Source organism: Rana temporaria, chromosome 7 (genome assembly GCF_905171775.1).
Source record: "Rana temporaria chromosome 7, aRanTem1.1, whole genome shotgun sequence".
NCBI classification, from domain to species: Eukaryota; Metazoa; Chordata; class Amphibia; order Anura; family Ranidae; genus Rana; species Rana temporaria.
This window is the reverse complement of record NC_053495.1, coordinates 197389286-197410680: the sequence shown is the minus strand read 5'-3', so window position 1 is coordinate 197410680 and position 21395 is coordinate 197389286. Positions and strand designations below refer to the sequence as shown.

The window sequence follows — 21395 nt, the reverse complement described above, 5'->3', positions numbered from 1 at the left end:
GCACTTCCAAGTGCACTTTCAAGGGCACTTTGCACTTGTAGTGCAAAGTGGATTTGCCTTCCGTAAATAACACCCAATGTATCCCTTCTTTCATTATGTTCCCTTTTTATCTAAATTGTCTGTATTAATCACTCTCCTCTCCTCCTTAGTTACTGTTTCGGGGTCCTGGACTGTGAGTGGTGTATGGTGGACAGTGACGGAAAGACCCACCTAGACCGACCGTACTGCGCTTTACAGAAGGAATGTTTTGGTGGCATTGTCGGTGCCAAAAGTCCATATGCAGATGACATGAATACTATAGGTACATGACAGTTCAGTTTCTTTAATCCTTTTGTTGTTTTTGCAAACAAGTCAGTGAGCAAAAACATTGAGTTATAAAATTACCTAGAGTATGACAGCTTCAGGCAGTACACAGGCCCTTCATCTTTGAAGGGCTTGCTAAAGAATACAATCTGTTCAGAAAAACATATCCAATGCTCAAGGTGTCTTCTTCCACTTGCTCCCTAAAGCAATTCTCTGTGTGGCTAGCAATACAAAATAAATCTGTACATTTTGAAGTCTTGTTTATGCGCGTGGTTCATACATTGTTCCACCCACAGTCATTCAGTGTTTGTTCATTTGGGAGCAGAGCTGTCAACGCATTTGATTTAACTTTTGTACTACCGTGTTTTCCCGAAAATAAGACCTAGTGTTTTTTCCCAGAAGTGCTGCAATATAAGCCCTACCCCTAACATAAGACCTAGTTTAAAGTGCTTGTAAAATCCTATAATACGCTCTATTACTGTAGTATATAATGTACAATGTGTGTGTTTCTGGAAGAGGGCCCCCTGTGAGCGTCTCACAATGGGCATTCGAAGCTGCAGCAAGCCAGATAGAGCGTGCTTCATTTCCTGACTGGAAAACATTATCATCTAGTCTTTTCCTCCCCAACCTGACTGCACCTGGCCTGTCCCATTCGTTCATTAGATTTTATTTTTTTTTCCAATCATGGAGGCTCAGCATCACGAGGGCCTACCTAGGGCAGTTTGCTCCGAGGTGGTCTGGGGACAAGGAATGAGGGAACGTTGGTAACTTGGAATTGAGTTTTAAAAATATTTGTTAGCTTTTACACATTTAAAGCGGATGTGCGCTGAATTTTTTTTTAAAAGCCAGCAGCTACAAATACTGCAGCTGCTGACTTTTAATACTAGGACCACTTACCTGTCCTGGAGTCCAGCGCCGTCCACAGCAGAGGATCGCTCGTCACTCTGCTGCTTCCCCCACCATCCTCGGTGAGGGAACCAGGAAGTGAAGCGCTCCGGCTTCACTGCCCGGTTCCCTACGGCGCATGACCGAGTCGCACTACGCCTGCCCGCTGTGTACTGGGAGCCAAGTGTTCCCAGAACACAACGAGGGGGGGGGGGGGCGACGGGAGGTGACGTCATGCCCGCACTCTGCCCGAGACTGTGTGGCCGGAAGTGGGTGCAAATACCTCTCTTTAGACAGGTATCTGCACCCCCCTCCCGCCTGAAAGGTGTCAAATGTGACACCGGAGGGGGGGAGGGTTCCGATCAGCGGGAGTTCCACTTTAGGGTGGAGCTCCGCTTTAAAATGAAGTTTGAATGCACAGTACACATTGTACATTTTGCAGGATTTAATGCTTGCTTTTCTGCTGTGCTGAGAATGTGTTTTTATTTTATTTTTTATTTATTTTTCTTTCTTGGTTATCACTCAGTTTTTTAAATGTTTTTTTTTAACAGGTGATGAAGTCATCACGCTGAACATGATTAAGAGTGCCCCAGTCGGCCCAGTAGCTGGAGGTATAATGGGCTGTATTATGGTTCTAGTCCTGGCTGTCTATGCTTACCGTCACCAGATCCATCGGCGGAGCCACCAGCACATGTCGCCTTTAGCAGCACAAGGTAATTTTTAAATGATATTTAAATGTGTGGATATTTGTCATCGGCTTGAAGCGTAACAGTGGAGAAACATACATTACATACATTTTTTGTTCTAGATGCACTCTACCCAAAATGTCACCAAGTGTTGAAAAGCCAATTCCCAAAACTGGTACAATTAACAACTCGGTTTGCGAGTAACGCGGTATCCGAAAGACGAGCAACATTTAAAAAAAATTTTTTACTTGATATGCCAGTGGTGACTTAATATGCGAGCAGTACAATCCATGTAGTAAAGCTGCTGGTGTATGCAGTACTGCATGTGGCCAGAGGTCCCGGGGGGCTGGTGGCTTTCAACACTTCGTGGAGAACTCAGACACTCTTAGCTTGGGTGAGGCGAGTGTAACGTGCGTCGGAGCACCTGAACGTGTCAACAGTTCCAGAGCGTCTCCAAGTTCTCGAGGAAGCTCTGGGAGCCACCAGCACCCCCGCACCACTGACCACTTAGAGTACTGCATACACCAGCGCCCCCGCACCTCTGGCCACATACAGTACTGCATAGAATAGCAGTGGTTGTGAAACTAATCATCTGAGTTTCCATTATTTCTTATGGGAAAGCTTGCTTTGATATACAAGTGCTTTGGATTACAAGCATGCGTCTGGAACAAATTATGCTCATAATCCAAGGTATTACTGTACTTTCATGCTAAAGAGTTTTCTGTCTCTAGAAGATTCTATTGGTGAGATTTTTTTTTTTGTTTAGTTCCCAGGTCTGCACACCTGCTGTGCCCCCATTACGAAGGGTTCACACTTCCCTACTTGAGATGTACAGGTGAAACTCGAAAAATTGAAATATCGTGCAAAAGTTAATTTATTTCACTAATGCAACTTAAAAGGTGAAATTAATATATGAGAGAGACTCATTACATGCAAAGCAAGACCGTGATTTGTCATAATTGTGATAATTATGGCTTACTGCTCATGAAAACCCCAAATCCACTATCTCAGAAAATTAGAATATTACATGCACTTAATAAAACAAGGATTGTACATAGAACAATATCGGACCTCTGAAAAGTAGAAGCATGCATATGTACTCAGTACTTGGTTTGGGCCCCTCAATGCGGCGTGGCATGGAGGTGATCAGCCTGTGGCACTGCTGAGGTGTTATGGCAGACCAGGATGCTTCAATAGCGGCCTTCAGCTCTTCTGCATTGTTGGGTCTCATGTCTCTCATCTTTCTCTTGGCAATGCCCCATAGATTCTCTATGGGGTTCAGGTCAAGCGAGTTTGCTGGCCAATCAAGCACAGTAATCCCACGCTTCATTGAACCAGGTTTTGGTGCTTTTGGCAGTGTGGGAAGGTGCAAAGTCCTGCTGGAAAATGAAGTCAGCATCCCCATAGAGCTCGTCTGCGGAAGGAAGCATGAAGTGCTCCAGAATCTCCTGGTAGATGGCTGCGGTGACCCCGGACTTAATGAAGCACAGTGGACCAACCCCAGCAGATGACACGGCTCCCCAAATCAACACAGACTGTGGAAACTTCACACTGGACTTCAAGCATCTTGCATTGTGTGCCTCTCCATTCTTCCTCCATACTCCGGCTCCTTGGTTTCCAAATGAGATGCAAAATTTGCTCTCATCAGAAAAGAGGACTTTGGACCACCGAGCAACAGACCAGGTCTGTGTTTCTTTAGCCCAGGTAAGACGCTTCTGATGTTTGTTGTTCAGGAGTGGCTGACAAGAGGAATACGACATTTGAAGCCCATGTCCAGGATCCGTCTGTGTGGTGGCTCTTGATGCACTGACTCCAGCCTCAGTCCACTCCTTGTGAAAGTCCCCAACACTTTTGATTGGCCTTTTCCTGACAATCCTCTCCAGGCTGCGGTCATCCCTGCTGCTTGTGCACCTTTTTCTTCCACACTTCCTTTCCACATAACTTTTCTATTAATGTGCTTTGATACGGCACTTTGGGAACATCCAACTTCTTTTGCAATTACCTTTTGAGGCTTTCCCTCCTTATGGGAGGGTGTCAATGATGGTTTTCTGTACAACTGTCAGGTCAGCAGTCTTTCCCATGATTGTGATTCCTACCGAACCAGACAGAGACCATTTGAAGGCTCAGGAACCCTTTGCAGGTGGTATGGCTTAATTAGCTGATTAGAGTGGGACACTTTGAGCCTAGAATATTTCACCTTTTCACAATATTCTAATTTTCTGAGATTGTGGATTTGGGGTTTTCATGAGCTGTAAGCCATAATCATCACAATTATGACAAATCACGGCTTGAACTATCTTGCTTTGCATGTAATGAGTCTATCTCATATATCAGTTTCACCTTTTAAGTTGCATTAGTGAAATAAATGAACTTTTGCACAATATTCAAATTTTTCGAGTTTCACCTGTGCGTGTGTGTGTGTGTATATATAGATTAGATTAGAGATCTATAGATAAATAGATGGATATCTGTCTATATATATATAGCTGCTCCCATAGGCGGTCAAAGAGTAGATCTTCTTTGATTGCCTCTATGGAGCAAGGACGTGACGCTACTTCTGGTCCGGGCTAAAAGTACTTTTTTTATTTTTTTTTAAAGCAAAAGATCAAAAAATATTTATTTTTATTTTTTGCTTTTAAAGGTAATGAAGAGATTTGGGATCTTTTTGTCCCCAGATCTCTGCATAAAGAGGACCTGCCATCCTTATTTATTTTACAAATGATGTTTACATTCCTCGTAATGGGCATAAAAGTGATAAAGATAAAATAAGAAAGAAAAAAAAGATTTTGAAGCGCCCGATCCCTCTGTGCTCGTGCGCAGAAGTGAATGCATACGCAAGTCGCATGCGTATACGTAAACGCTGTTGGCACCACATTTGAAGTATCGGCGCGAACGTTGGAGCAATAATTCTAGCGTCAGACCTCCTCTGTAACTCTAAACAGGTAACCTGTAAAGGCGTTTAAAACCTATGAAGATTTTTAAGTATCGTTTATTTTTTCCTAAACAAAAATTGCGCTTAAAAAAAGATGCTCAAATACCGTGTGACAAAAAATTGCAACAATTACCATTTTATTCCCTAGGGCAGGGATATGCAATTAGTGGACCTCCCAGCTGTTGCAACTACAAGACCTATGAGGCATAGCAAGCCACAAGCATGACACCCAGAGGCAAAGGCATGATTGGACTTAGTTTTGCAACAGCCGGGGGGGTTTGGGGTTATAGCAAAAAAATAGATTTAAACTTGTAAACAAAAAGTGCCAGAAAAAAACCTGGTCTTCAAATGGTTAATGAGCACAACATCTTATAGTGATATTTACTCCTTCACAGAAATGTCTGTACGAATGTCTAACCTGGAAAATGATCGCGATGAGCGAGATGACGACAGCCATGAGGATCGTGGAATCAGTAAGTTCATATATATCGTTGTTTTAACAAAGATCCAGGCCTTATACAGAAATATAATAATGACTGTTATTTTATTTATTTCTTTCAGTCAGTAACACAAGGTTTATAGCAGCAGTGATTGAACGCCATGCACATAGTCCAGAGAGACGTCGGCGATACTGGGGACGATCGGGTACAGAAAGTGATCATGGTAGGTTTAAAGTGATACCAAAGCTTTGTTTTAAAAATAACAAACATGTCATACGTGCCTCCCACTGTCTAGCATGTTTTGCACAGAGTGGCCCCCGATCCTCCTCTTCTGGGGCCCTAGGCGGCTTTCGCGGCTCTTCCCTGCATTAGATAACCCCCTAGGAGAAGCACTCTCCTGAGGGGGTTATCTTGCGGGCGCGCTCCTGGGTCATACACTTGGCGTCTATAGATGCAGAGTGTATGACTCGGCCCTGCGTCACTGGATTTGATTGACAGCAGCGCGATCCAATGGCTGCACTGCTATCCAATCAAAGCCGGGACTTCATGGAGTGAAGGACGGAGGGGACGCGCCCACATGAATTCGGGGCTCAGGTAAGTAAAAGGGGGTCCGGACACTGCAAGGTGTTTTTTCACCTTGATGCATAGGATGCATTAAGGTGAAAAACATGAAGGTTTACAACCCCTTTTAAGTCATTTGATGTTCTTTTAGCAGTGTATGTGTATTAAAACGGTATTTAAACTTTGGTCTTCTGTTTTTTCTTTTTAGAGCTACTGGCACTGGCTGGTAATCTCGGCTACTTGTAGACAAGTAATTTTTTATTTTTTTATTTAACCAGCGGCGAAAAAATTGGACTTGATTCCCCCTTCCACATTTGATGTGGCTGGGGGGGAATCCTCCCACTGAGGACAATTTTTTGTTAAATAGACTTTAATGTCTAATGCCTCTAGTTCAACCCACAGAGAAAGAAAAATGTTCCTGTTACAGCCGCTAAACAAGGTGTCTAAATGGTGACTACTAGATGGCTCAGTCCTAGAGTTAGACCCAGTGTTCTCAGTAGTCTTCTGACATGTCCCATTCTTTGCAATGCAAATCTGTGTGAGGACAGAGGTGCTGAGGGCAGTGGCTGTTACTCAGCTCTGCAAACATGAGTACACAGGCGCTAATGGGAGTGGCTGTTACTTAGTTTTGCAAAAATGAGGATACAGGCGCTAAGGGGAGTGGCTGTTACTCAGCTCTGCAAACATGGGGTACAGGTGCTAAAGGGGAGTAGCTGTTACTCAGCTCTGCAAACATGAGTACACAGGCACTAATGGGAGTGGCTGTTACTCTGTGGCTGTTACCATTTCTAAGCAAAACAATTACAAACGTATAGAACAGGGATATGCAATTGGCAGACCTCCATCTGTTGCAAAACTACAAGTCCAATCATGCCTCTGCCTCTGGGTGTCATGCTTGTGGCTCTGTCTTGCTATGCCTCACGGGACATGTAGTTCTGCAACAGCTGGAGGTCCGCTAATTGCATATCCCTGATATAGAACATCATTTGTACATCATTGTAAAAAGGTGTAAGCCTTCAATCGGGTTTCAATGTATTCCTATTTTACAGGTAAGGGGAGTGGCTGTTGCTTAGCTCTGCAAACATGAGGATACAGACGCTAAGGGGAGTGGCTGTTACTCAGCTCTGCAAAGATGAGAAAAGGATTCTAAGGGGAGTGGCTGTTACTCAGCTCTGCAAAGATGAGGACACAAGCACTAAGGGGGAATGGATGTTACTCGGCTTTGCAAACATGAGGGGCTAAGGGGAGAGTGGCTGTTGCTCATCTCTGCAAACATGAGGACATGGACGCTAAGGGGAGTGGCTGTTACTCTGCTCTGCAAAGATGAGTACACAGGCACTAAGGGGAGTGGCTGTTACTCTGTGGCTGTTACCATTTCTAAGCAAAACAATTACAAACGTATAGAACAGGGATATGCAATTGGCAGACCTCCATCTGTTGCAAAACTACAAGTCCAATCATGCCTCTGCCTCTGGGTGTCATGCTTGTGGCTCTGTCTTGCTATGCCTCATGGGACATGTAGTTCTGCAACAGCTGGAGGTCCGCTAATTGCATATCCCTGATATAGAACATCATTTATACATCATTGTAAAAAGGTGTAAGCCTTCAATCGGGTTTCAATGTATTCCTATTTTACAGGTAAGGGGAGTGGCTGTTGCTTAGGTCTGTAAAACATGAGGATACAGACGCTAAGGGGAGTGGCTGTTAATCAGCTCTGCAAAGATGAGGACACAGGCACTAAGGGGAGTAGCTGTTACTCAGCTCTGCAAACATGAGGACACAGGCACTAAGGGGGAATGGATGTTACTCGGCTTTGCAAACATGAGGATACAGGCGCTAAGGGGAGTGGCTGTTACTCAGCTCTGCAAAGATGAGAAAAGGACGCTAAGGGGAGTGGCTGTTACTCAGCTCTGCAAAGATGAGGACATGGACGCTAAGGGGAGTGGCTGTTACTCTGCTCTGCAAAGATGAGAAAAGGACGCTAAGGGGAGTGGCTGTTACTCAGCTCTGCAAAGATGAGGACATGGACGCTAAGGGGAGTGGCTGTTACTCTGCTCTGCAAAGATGAGAAAAGGACACTAAGGGGAGTGGCTGTTACTCCGCTCTGCAAAGATGAGCACACAGGCACTAAGGGGAGTAGCTGTTACTCAGCTCTGCAAACATGAGGATACAGGCAGGGCCGGCCTTAGGTGTTCAGGCGCCCTGTGCAAGCTAATCCTGTGGCGCCCCCCCATCTTCACCCCTGGTCACCTAAACATACACAAAGAGGAACAAAAATATTTATAACAAATAATAATTGTATTTTACTTCTTTTTTTTTTTTTATTATTATTATTATTTTAAGTCCCTTATATCCTCCTCCCCTTCTGTGTGTAGGCTGGCTATAAAAAGTAAATTTTTCTTTTTATCTGAAAAAGTAGATGCATGCAGGGCCAGGGGCTCAGTGTGACTTACCTTTCGGTGGACGGTGCGGCTTTGCATTTAAAAATGGTGCCGCCCGGCGCTTAGACGCCACTGCGCATGCGCCCTTTGCCCGAGAATAGCCAAGCATTTTCGGGTTTTTTTCCGAGCAGCGGCGGCTCATGCGCAGTGTGCCTGTCGGGGCCGGCAGCAGCCATTTTTTTCAGGTGCCGCAGCCGATGCGTTGCTCTTCACCCTGTCCCAGGGCAGGGGGACCTGGCAGCGCCTGCTGCTGTGATTCGTAGGAGTCGGACTCCTGTGATGATCATGTGAGTAACTGACTGCTACTCACATTCTGCGAGCTGTGATGGCCACACGGCGCCCCTTTTGCCCATGGCGCCCTGTGCGACCGCACAGCTCGCACACCCCCAAAGGCCGGCCCTGGATACAGGCACTAAGGGGAATGCATGTTACTCAGCTCTGCAAAGATGAGGACACAGGTACTAAGGGGAGTGGCTGTTACTCAGCTCTGCAAACATGAGCACACAGGCACCAAGGGGAGTGGCTGTTACCATCTCTAAGCAAAACAATTACAAACACGTAGAACATCATTTGTACATCATTGTAAAAAGGTGTAAGCTTTCAATCAGGTTTTAATTTATTCCTATTTTACAGGTTACAGTACGATGAGTCCACAGGAAGACAGTGAAAATCCACCCTGCAATAATGACCCCCTGTCGGCGGGGGTAGATGTTGGGAACCACGACGAAGATCTAGAACCGGACACCCCTCCGCAGACTGCAGCTCTCTTGAGCCACAAATTTCACCACCATTACAGACTGCATCACCCGTCTCTCCACCACAGCCACCATCTACAGGCTGCTGTCACTGTGCATTCTGTAGACGCTGAATGCTGATGAACTTTGGACCGTTTAGGCGCCAGCCAATCACAGACCCTATGTGCCATAACTGCCTTTTTTTTACCAGTTGCAGTTTTCTGTAGAACTTCAGGATGGGTGTTGGCCCTGCCAAATCTAGTTTTTCAAGAGAAAAATGCCTAAATCACCATGGATACTAGAGGGTCTCTACTGCAACTAAAGAGAGGGGTCTAGGACTTTTTTCTTTTTTTATTAAGCTGGAAAAAAACTAAAACAGACGATATTTGTTTAGAAAAAAAGTAAAAAAAAGAAAAAAAAAAGACTGTACTCATAATGAGTAGAATTGTTAATAGTTTCCTAAAAAAAAAAAAGAAAATGAAATGCATCTCACTTTTTACGAAAAGGATTATTTTTGTACTATTTATTTAATTTCTCAAGGACTTGTAGAGGATGAAATATTCCACCCTTTTGGAACTATAGAACCCACCAAGAGGAGGGGGGGACACAAAAACCTTTATCGAAGGAAGCCTAACCTGTGTACAGAGGACTTTGCACACTTAGGATATCGTTGCATCTTTTTTTACAGCCCTTCTGCCGCAAGGTGATTGATTTTTTTTTTATAACTAAAACAGGAAGTGCGTTGTTAAACAATCTTGAATTTTAGATTTCCTTCAAAGATAACGAGGACAAAAATGAAGGTCCATATTCTAACGCTGTTTTAGTGTTTGAGTATATACGTATGAACTGTTGTGGGGTTAGTCTACAAAACTCGGTGACCTGTTTGATGCCAGTCGTCTTCATGTGTTCGAGGTGCAGCTGACTCTCCTTGCAGTATTTTTAACCAAACTTTAGATTTTTTTTTTTTATTCGTTTTTAACCACTGTTAATCAAGACTGCGTATTCAGTACAACCACTAGGAGGCTTCATTTATGGAAGTATCTGAAAGAGGAAATGTGTTGCTAGTTAGAAGAAATTCTGACGTCAGGCCTCCCTGACAACTGGGGAATATTTTCCTTCTATTCAAGTGTTTTTTTTTTTTATTATTATTTTAGGCTTGTTCACATGGGGCCATTACGTATATTGAAGGAAACTGGGGGGAGGTGTGCACGGCTCACATGGTTTCCCGTGGGATTCTAGGCTGCTGCTGTAGAAAGCCGGGTGCCCACCTGGTCCGCAGCCAAGTCCACAGTAATAATGACAGCGAAATGGTGGTACTTCCAGCATATAAAATTAATCCTTTTATTGTAAATTCATTAAAAACAGACATACGATCCACCTCCAGGCTCCCCAGAGATCAGCAAACACGTTTCCCCACTCTGCGTTTAATAATTGCCTGATCTCTATTTTTAATGGATTTACAATAAAGGATTTATTTTATAAGCATGAATTGTCGTTATTACTTATATCAGCGGTCATCAACCCTGTCCTCGGGGCGCATTAACAGGCCGGGTTTTATGTATTACTTTGGGGGAGATGCAGACTAGAATACTGCAACCAAGGATGAGCTCCGGCGTGTTCGCATAGAACACGTGCAGAGCCCGCCAGGAAGTCGGCACCCGCGCTGCGCTAATCACAGCCAGGCAGACATTGTCCGATGCTCGGCTGCAGAGAACGGGAAATGTCTGCCTGGCTGTGATTAGCGCAGCGCGGGTGCCGACTTCCCGGCGGGCTCTGCACATGTTCTATGCGAACACGCCGGAGCTCATCCTTGACTGCAACCACTGAGCAGCAAATGATATCACCTGTGATGTATTTCAGTTATCTTGCAAACCTGGCCTGTTAGTGGGCCCTGAGGTTACAGGGTGATGACCACTGACTTGTATGTCCTATCCAGGTCCATGTTTTGCTTGAAAGGGGGATGCACAGGTGTTGCATGCATCCCCATGCCTGCAGTCCCATAGATGTGTATTGGAAAACGCAGCTGTACAGACACAGCCAATGTGTTCCTATATGGTATCCATGTGGGTGCAGATATACGTTTGGGGCATGCACTCGCATGGATGTCACACTGGGGTTTATTTACTTAAACTGGAGAGTGCAAAATCTGGTGCAACTCTGCATAGAAACCAATCATCATCCAGATTTTAGGCTGGGTTCACACTGGTCCGACAAACGCGCCGACATTGGGAGCTCATGTCGCATGACTTGTGAAAAATCAATGTTTCCCTATGAGAGCCGTCTTAACTGGTCCGACACAAGACTTTGAAAATGCTCCCTGTACTATTTTGATCCGACTTTGATCCTACTTCAGCCCATTGAAGTCGGATCAAAGTAGGATCCTTGTCCTTGCCACCTGATTTTTGACATCCGACATGTGATTACAGCCAGGGCCATCTTAATGCATGGGCAGGCCCCATGATAATCTTGCTTTGCGTCATATTTGGCAACTGTCCTGGATTTGCTGGGACAATCACGGTTTTTACTAAGCTGTCCCGGGTAGCAGAACCTACACTGTGCCCTCCTAAACCCCCAGGCTAGTAGGGGCCCCAGTGCATTACTTTGCCCAGGGGTCCATGATGCTATTAAGACGGCCCTGATTACAGCAGCAGCATTCATCTCACACTGGGATTGTTTTGATTGGTCAATGGAAAGTCAGACTATCACAAAGTTGGATCAAAGTAGTATACTGTTCATGAAAGTCGGATGAATGTAGGACTGATGTCACAGAGCAAAGTAGGATCAAAGTGTATGACACTCGTGTAGTATCGGTGTGAACCAGCCTAATTGCCAAAGCTTAAGGGCTCTTTCACACGGAGCGGATCCGTATTGATCCGCTCCGTTAGCCCGTTTGACTCAGCGGACATTCCTCCGTTAATCACCGCTGAGCTGTCGGCGGACAGGGCGGTCCCCGCACACAGTGCAGAGACCGCCCTGTCTCTCCTCCCCTCTCCCCTATGGGGAATCGGATGAATACGGTCCGTGTGTCCGTATTCATCCGATCCGTTCCGCCGGACGGAAGAAAAATAGGGTTTTCTTCCGTCCGCAAAAGCGGATCTTTGCGGACGTTAGCGGATGCATCATCCGCTAATGTCTGCAATCCCATAGGGATACATTACAAGTCCGTAAACGGACTTGTAATAAACGGACCGTTTGTCCGTACGTGTGAAAGGGCCCTAATTGAGCAAGCGGAATTTAGAAGCTGATTGGTTGACTCCACTGGGGACACAGCAATCCTGTCAGCTGTGTCCCAATAGACATCTATGCGTCTGCCGGCACTGGGATGCATGCAACACCTTGTGCATCCCCTTCCAGGCCAGACACAGCCCTGCACGGGTAACACAAGTAATCTCCCCGTGTGAACAAGGCCTTAGCATTTCACATGCAACTTTGTAGTTCAAAAAGCGGCTCATTGGCTTCTTAAGTGGCGGTAGATACTGTGCAAAACCTAAAACTTTTTTTGTCTGCTTTTGACTTGTGCTATGAGACCGGCACAGATGAGACATATGCGGTACTTACAACTTAACTGACCCAAAGACATTTAAAAAAACTTAATAAAAGGGCTTTTTTTTTTTAAAGTGGTGTCATTAATGTGTTTCACGCAGGGTGTTGGTGTCTACGGCTACAAGTCTGACCATCACATTCAGTATATGGTCGAAAGTATTAGGACAACACTTAGAAATGTTTGACTGTTTCCAATGGGAGGGTACTGTTAATGCTACAACATATTAAGACATTTTAGCCAATTTTCTGTCCTCCTTAAAAATAAAAAGGGCAAATTGCAGTTTAAAATTTGATGTCAATCTCTCTGCCAGGCTTGTCAAACTGATTGCTCAGCCCTGCAGATTGCGCAGGGAAAATTTTGCTCTCCTTTTGTTATCAGAGGTGCGTGACAGAGAGGGCGGCTGTCGCACTTTCCCCTGTAATCCCCCAATGTAATCTGCAGGACTCAGCTGTCAGTTTGTCCATTTAGTTCTGCACATTGTAGGACATGGCTGGGTGAAACCGAGGCGGGAGCAGCGGCGGACTGACAACTCATGGGGCCCCCGGGCAATAAAAGGTTATGGGGCCCCTGGGCTTACAGATGGCCACCACGCCAGGAGGCGGGGCAGCTAAAATCTCAGGATTTTCATATCAAAAGCATGTCGGTTTGAGACATATCAGGGACAGATGTAAAAAAAAAAAAAAGATTTTTACATACTGCCCCTGGTTTTACTGAGCCTGGCAACCCTGATGGGGCCCCCTAGTGGCATGGGGCCCTCGGACAGTGCCTCAATGGTCAGTCCGCCCCTGGGCAGGAGTGAGCATTTCTACCTCAGCTGCACTAACCACACAACGGTGTCCAAGGTCGATGCCTTTTTTTATTTTTTTGGAGCCTGTAAAGCAATTGCACAGCGATCAGAAGATCGCTGGTGCCATGCAGGTCCTCTTCAGATCTGTCTGTGTATCTGTGTACCCCTACATTCCGTACAGGCAAGCAGATACACTGACAGGAAGAATCGATGAACCATGGTGGCACTTTACAACCACAAGAGATGTCAGGGCTGTAGCTCATTCACACAGAGCTGTGTGAATAAATGAAGCGCCCATGTGAGCCGAGCCCCGCGCGGCAACGCTGATTTTATAAAGTGACGGCTAGTACGGGGGTACCTCTCCCCGTACTGCTACCACAGGGAGAGAGGGCAGCGGGCAACGGCTGCAGTATTGGGAACATGTCACAAAACGAGTGGAACGGGTAACATGTTCTCAAAGGTGAACTTATCCTTTAACGCAATGCCTTCACAGCTCTCCTACACTTAACAGCAGTGGCACAAGCCCCCTTTGTTGATTAGGAATGTATCGTGGCAGTGACGGGTACAGAACAAACAATGGAGCTGCATGCTCTGACCCAGTGGCAGCTGGTGCTCCAGCCGGGGGGGGGAAACGGACCACCTGAACCCCCCCAAGCTATGCAGAGCGCTGAGAGATCGCTCCGATGAGTACAGACATTTTCTGTATCTCCCTGTACATCCTCCAGCGCTGCTGGCCAATACTGTCGCTTCTCTCTGCCAATCCGGTCTCAGGACCTGCTTCCTGATTGGCTGGGAGGAGAAGCAGGAAGACAATGGCAATTTATTATTTTGCTATCGTCGTACAACTAGGTGGGCTCAGGGCACAGTGCTCGGTGCCCCCAAGCCCATCCTTTATTTTTTAGTCAGTTAAAGCCTCAGGCTCTAATCACGTGCTTAAAAAAAATAAGAAAACACATTGGAATGCATCTGTCACCCTGCATGGAGATTAGGGGGGCTGTGCCCTAATGGAGTGGCAGCCACTGCTCTGATCTCTGCCCGTCCCTGCCCCCGACTCGGCTTCAAGTGTAAGGATGAGAAGAGGGATAACCCTGTTCAGTCTCTGCTCCTGTAGTGTAATCACTGCACAGGCAGAGAGCAGGATGTGAGCTGTCTTCTGACAGATCCTGTACAGCAGTTTTCTATATGAAAAACCATTGTATTCCCTTTGTTAATCAGGAACAGACCTGCGCCAGTTTTTATTTTTCTCCAAAATAGAAACTTAGTCCTGAATCAAGTCTGTCTGCTCTGATAACGTGGCATATGCCACTTCTGGCCGTTTCCTGGGCTGTTATAATGGCACAGGATGCTTTTGTTATTTTCTTGGATGCTTTTTTGACTGAATGAGCACAAATTCCCACAGACGCTCAAATCTTGTGAAAACCCTTCCCAAAAGAATGAAGCAAAGGCGGCTAATTGTTTTTTTGTGATACAAAATGTATTAATTATAAAGGACAGCATTTTTCCTCAGGTCCCTTTCACACTTCTGTCCACTGCTCCCCCCCCCCCCCCCCCCACTGAGCACAGCGGACAGATGATAGGTCTGTGTCCACTCTGTTTATGCAGAACGGACACAAATGAAACCCGCTCTACTCAGGTGTAAACTAGAGTTGTCCCAATACCACTTTTTTAGGACTGAGTACGAGTACCGATACTTTTTTTTCAAGTACTCGCCAATACCGATACTTTTTTTTAAATGTGTCCCCAGATGCAGCCATGTCCCCCCCACAGATGCAGCAATGTCCCCCCCCACAGATGCAGCCATGTGCCCCCCACAGATGCAGCCATGTGCCCCCCACAGATGCAGCCATGTGCCCCCCCCACAGATGCAGCCATGTGCCCCCCCCCACAGATGCAGCCATGTGCCCCCCCCACAGATGCAGCCATGTGCCCCCCCCACAGATGCAGCCATGTGCCCCCCCACAGATGCAGCCATGTCCCCCCCCCCCACAGATGCAGCCATGTCCCCCCCCCCCACAGATGCAGCCATGTCCCCCCCCCCACAGATGCAGCCATGTCCCCCCCCCCCCACAGATGCAGCCATGTCCCCCCCCCCACAGATGCAGCCATGTCCCCCCCCCCCCCACAGATGCAGCCATGTCCCCCCCCCCACAGATGCAGCCATGTCCCCCCCCCCACAGATGCAGCCATGTCCCCCCCCCCCCACAGATGCAGCCATGTCCCCCCCCCCCACATGCAGCCATGTCCCCCCCCCCCATATGCAGCCATGTCCTCCCCCCCCATATGCAGCCATGTCCCCCCCCCCCCCATATGCAGCCATGTCCCCCTTACCGTACATGCTGCCGCGCCGCCGCTTGGTTAATACGGGCGGGGAACATTACAGCTTTCATTTAAATAGCTGTAGTCTTTCACGCCGCGCTGCGTATAGACACTCCCCCTTGCTCGGTATTGGACAGTTCACCCGAGCAAGGGGGAGTGTCTATACGCGGCGCGGCGGGAAACACTACAGCTATTCAAATGAAAGCTGTAATGTTCCCAGCCCGTATTAACCAAGCGGCGTAGGGGAGGGGGGGGGAGTATTCTATTTCGGTATCGGGGGTATTTGCGGGAGTACAAGTACTCCCGCAAATACTCGGAATCGGTCCCGATACTAGTATCGGTATCGGGACAACCCTAGTGTAAACAAACTGTCTGTTCGTTTACATCCCACTTGCCCTTTGATCTGATCCACCTATACGGAAGGGGACAGATCCCCTTCTATTTCTTCAGATTGGATTGAAGGTAGGCCAGGTTAAACAAACACAAGTCCCATTTACCATCACCGGTCCTTAGAGATGCATGGACCATCCAATTAGGAGGACCTGATGTGATCGCCTGTGTAAAAGGGGATTTTACGCTTCTTTTTTAGGCTCATGGCTCCTCCCCTGCTTAACATCAAAAGTGATTGACATTTCTAAACATATCTATCTGTTTACCGAGTCTTGGCTATCTTTCAGAGCTGCGGTGGATAAATAATCTTCGACATTCTACACGCTTCTGAGTTTTTGATAGATGCCATGTCCTTTACTGCTTGCTTGTAGGTCTGCAGGCCCCTACTGTGTGTCCCATAGTGACAAAGGGGGTGGCAGATGGAACCTCAGCTTTTCAATCTTGGGACTCGCCACCCAATGGACAGATGAGAATTCTCAATTGGTGGCACACCAAAAGGAAAGTTTTTGTTATAGCACTGATCGCTATAAAAATGCCAATGGTCCCAAAAATGTGTCCGCAATAATGTCGCAGTACCGAAAAAATCGCCGCCATTACTAGTAAAAAAAATATTAATAAAAATACCCCCTATTTGTAAACGCTATAACTTTTGCGCAAACCAATCAATAAACGCTTATTGCAATTTTTTTTAACTAAAAATATGTTGAAGAATACGTATCGGCCTAAACCGAGGAAAAATTTTTTTTTTATATATATTTGGGGGATATTTATTACAGCAAAAAGTAAAAAATATTCTTTTTTTTTTCAAAATTGTCGCTCTATTTTTGTTTCTAGTGCAAAAACTTAAAACCGCAGAGGTGATCAAATACCACTAAAAGAAAGCTCTATTTGTGGGGGAAAAAGGACGCCAATTTTGTTTGGGAGCCACGTCGCACGACCGCGCAATTGTCTGTTAAAGCGACGCAGTGCCGAATCGCACAAAGTGCTCTGGTCTTTGACCAGCAATATGGTCCGGGGGGTTAAGTGGTTAATCTTTTTTGCATTAGAAAAATGCATCCCTTTAAATTTTATGTCTGTCTTCACACTGGTCTATTGCAGTAGAACGCATCTCCCTATTGAAATCAGGGCAAAAATGCACCCGTGGTAAAATCGCATTTGTTTTTGGTGACCAATAGGAGCGAATCGCCTTTCCCTCCCATTCCCAGTGTAGAGATGAAGGTCGGATCTTGGTCAGTAAAGGCAACACAGAGTTTCTTTCAGATGATTTCATACGCGATGCCTAATTTTTTTGGCCTTAACCCTCAGGGAGGCTGGCGCTACGTTGCAGGATAACGTGAGATCGACGCTTCAAAGGTTACCGATCACCAGAAGAGTTGTGACCTTTCTGAAAACTGGATTCACTGGCAGCCATTCAGGAGGTGCTTCTTTTCCCTACTGCTGTATGTGGAAGATGAAAGCAGAAATCTGATTGGATTGCAGCTCATTGATTCTCTTGTGCCATATTTACTATGTGTCCTCTGGTGTATTTTGCAAGGTTTTTAATAAATCCTTACACAGTTGATATTTTTAAATGTGTTATTATTTAGTACACGCAGAGTTTACATTTCATTAGGAAATACAGAATACCTGTAGATCAGGGGTATTCAAACTTTTTTTTCGGTCTCTGCATTAAAGTTAATGTAGTCGCAGCCCGGATCCTCCTCTTCTTGGGTCCCTCTTTGATGGGGGCACTATTCCCACCACTGATACCAATGATGGGGCACTATTCCCACCACTGATACCAATGATGGGGCACTATTTCCCCCCACTGATACCAATGATGGGGCACCATTTCCCCCACTGATACCAATGATGGGGCGCTATTTCCCCCCACTGATACCAATGATGGGGCGCTATTTCCCCCCACTGATACCAATGATGGGGCGCTATTTCCCCCCACTGATACCAATGATGGGGCGCTATTTCCCCCACTGATACCAATGATGGGGCACTATTACTTCCACCAATAATGGGGAACTATTCCTCCCACTGACACCGATGGGGCACCGTTCCTTCCAATGATTGCACACTATTCCTTCCACCGACACCTACAATACAGCACTTTTCCTCTCACTGAGATCAATGATGGTACATTTTTCCTCCCACTGATACCAATTATAGGGCACTATTCCTTCTACTGACATCAACAATGGGGTTACTTTTCCTCCCACTGACACCGATGAGGGGCACTATTCCTCCTACTGATACCAATAACGGGGCACTATTCCTCCCACTGATTCCAATGATATGGCCTGTATTTAAGAAATTGGCTTCTGTCAGCCATAACTTTGACCACCCACCTAATATTGAGGAGGTCCCTCTTTTGCCACCAAAACAGCCCTGGCCCATCAAAGTATGGACTCCACTAGCCCTCTAAAGGTTTTCTGTGGTATCTGGCACCAAGCTGTTTAGGATCCTTTAAGTTAGTGGTCTCCAAACTGCGGCCCGAGGGCCAGATGTGGCCCTTTGCTAGCCTTTTTCCGGCCCTTATGGCTTTATTCCTCCCACTGATATGAGGCACTATTCTTCCCACTGACTCCAACAAGGAGGCACTTTTCTTCCACGGATACCAATGATGAGATACAATTACTCCTACAAATAGGGGCACTACTCCTTATCCTACTGATCGCAAACTTTAAGGCCATATTTATTCTCACCAATGCTGGGCCCGGGAAATTTTCTACCCCGCTGGCCACAATTTGGCCCTCCTAAAGGCTGAAGAACAATACACTGGCCCTTTGTTTGAAAAGTTTGGAGACCCCTGCTTTAAGTACTGTAAGTTGCATGTTGGCGCCTCCATGGATAGGACTTATTTTTCCGACACATCCTGCAGATGCTCGATTGTTTTAAAGTCTGGGGAATTTGGAGGTCAAATCAACACTTCAAACTTGTTGTGTTCCTCAAACCATTGTCAACCCATTTTTCCAGGGTGGCAGGGCACATTATCCTGCTGAAAGAGGCCACTGCCATTGGGGAATATTGTTTCAATGATGGGTCACTTGGTCACCAACAATGTTTCAGTAGGTGGTAGGTGTCAAAGTAACGCCCACATGAATGGCAGGATCCAAGGTCCAGCAGAACATTGCCCAAAGCATCACACTGCCTCTGCCGACTTCCCTTGTTCCAATACTGCATCCTGGTGCCGTCTCTTCCCAGGTAAGCGACGCACACACACATGATGTAAAAGAAAACGTGATTTATCAGACCAGGCCGCTTTCTTCCATTGCTCTGTGGTCCAGTTCTGACGCTCATGCAGAGGCGTTGCTAAGGGGGTGCGGTCCGCACCGGGTGACACCCGCTAGAGGGGTGACACATCCCGTTTTTTTTTTTTTTTTTTTTTTTTAGCTGACATGCCCAGCCTGCCCTGTACCACCCCAGCCTGCCCTGTACCACCCAAAAACAGCCCTGTACCACCCCAGCCTGCCCTGTGCCACCCCAGCCTGCCCTGTGCCACCCCAGCCTGCCCTGTACCACCCCAGCCTGCCCTGTACCACCCCAAACTTTCCCATGCCACCCCAACTTGCCCTCTGCCACCCTAACTTGCCCTGTACCACCCCAATCTGCCCTATGCCACCATAACTTGCCCTATACCACCCCAACCTGCCCAATGCCACCCTAATTTGCCCTGTACCACCCCAAACTTTCCCATGCCACCCCAACTTGCCCTATGCCACCCTAACTTGCACTATACCACCCCAACCTGCCCTGTACCACCCTAACTTGCCCTATACCACCCCAACCTGCCCTATGCAACCCTTACTTGCCCTATACCACCTTAACCTGTACTATACCACCCCACTACACCAACCTGCCACTATACCACTCTATACTACCCTAACCTGCCACTATTCTGCCCTATACTATCATTTACAGGGGCTGGTTTGGGGTGCGCCCCGTGCCCGTGCGCTGCCTGCTTGGTGCTGGGCAGCCTAGACAGGGGGGGGGGGTGACACCATGTTTTACCGCACAGGGTGACACCAACCCTAGTGACGCCACTGCGCTCATGTGCCCGTTGTAGGTGGTTTTGGCTGTGGACACGGGTCAGCATGGACACCTTGACCGGTCTGCGACTACGCAGCCCCATACTCTGCAAAGTGAGGTAGCCATTTTTTTCTGTTTTCAACACATCCGCTTCAGGGATAACCAGTTTACTTGCTGTCTAAAGCCTCGTACACACGATCGGACTTCCATCCGACTCTTCCGTGGATTTTGGTCCGAAGGGCGATGTCCATGAACTTGTTCTGCATACAGACGGCACAACATTTTCAGCCAACATTCACCAAAGCACGTGTTTTTTCAGCTCTTTACCGCCAGCCTTTGGGCAACTTCTGCTATTGTTGTCTGATGTTTAACATTGGTTCCGAGCATGTGTGTTTGGATTTTAGTCCACACGATCAGATAATCCGACATAACGGAATTATTGCCAGCCAGTTAATGAGCATGAACAGCCAACATTTGTTGTTAATTCAGCCAACAATTGTGGAGCATACACACGGTCGGATTATCCGACACAACAAGTCCATCAGACAATTATGGCCATAAAATTGGATCGTGTATACGGGCCTTAATATACCCCACCAAATTTAAGATGCCATCCTAAAGGCCCGTACACACGATCCAATTTTATGGCCATAATTGTCTGACGGACGTGTTGTGTCGGATAATCCATCCGTGTGTATGCTCCCATCCAGGGTTTGACAAATTAGCTTGGAATCTAGGAGCCAGCTAAAAAAGTTAGGAGCCAGAAAACGCGTCCCCTCGCGCGCAGAAGCGAACACATACGTGAGTAGCGCCCGCATATGTGCAAAAGGTATTCAAACCACACACGTGAGGTATGGCCACGATCGTTAGAGCGAGAGCAATAATTCTAGCCCTAGACCTCCTCTGTCCCTCAAAACATGCAACCTGTAGAATTTTTTAAACGTCGCCTATGGAGATTTTAAGGGGTAAAAGTTTGTCGCCATCCAACGAGCGGACGCAATTTTGAAGCGTGACATGTTGGGTATCAATTTACTCGGCGTAACATTATCTTTCACAATATAAAAAAAAAAAATTGGGATAACTTTACTGTTGTCTTATTTTTTAATTAAAAGTGTATTTTTTTTACCAAAAAAGTGCGCTTGTAAGACCGCTGCGCGAATACGGTGTGACAGAAAGTATTGCCACGATCGCCATTTTATTCTCTAGGGTGTTAGAATAAAAAAATATATATAATGTTTGGCGGTTCTAATTAGAGGGAAGGAGATGGCAGTGAAAAGAGTGAAAAATTACACATTAGAAGTTTTTTTAACAGGGAAAACTTTATTAGACAAATCAGCATTACATCACAGTTACACT

At 46.4% G+C, this 21395-nt stretch overlaps 1 protein-coding gene across 1 annotated transcript in view; it reads left to right on the top strand.

Annotated features, from left to right (window-relative positions):
* Positions 1–17589, top strand: part of CACHD1 (cache domain containing 1) — a 194454-nt gene extending 176865 nt beyond the window's left edge. The window contains exons 23-28 of the mRNA XM_040360771.1: positions 150–301; positions 1740–1901; positions 5202–5279; positions 5368–5469; positions 8882–9685; positions 17325–17589. Of these exons, the coding sequence (XP_040216705.1) occupies positions 150–301; positions 1740–1901; positions 5202–5279; positions 5368–5469; positions 8882–9123 (736 nt within the window). The 3' untranslated portion in view covers positions 9124–9685; positions 17325–17589. The remainder of the gene's footprint in view (positions 1–149; positions 302–1739; positions 1902–5201; positions 5280–5367; positions 5470–8881; positions 9686–17324) is intronic.
* Positions 17590–21395: the final 3806 nt, after the last annotated feature.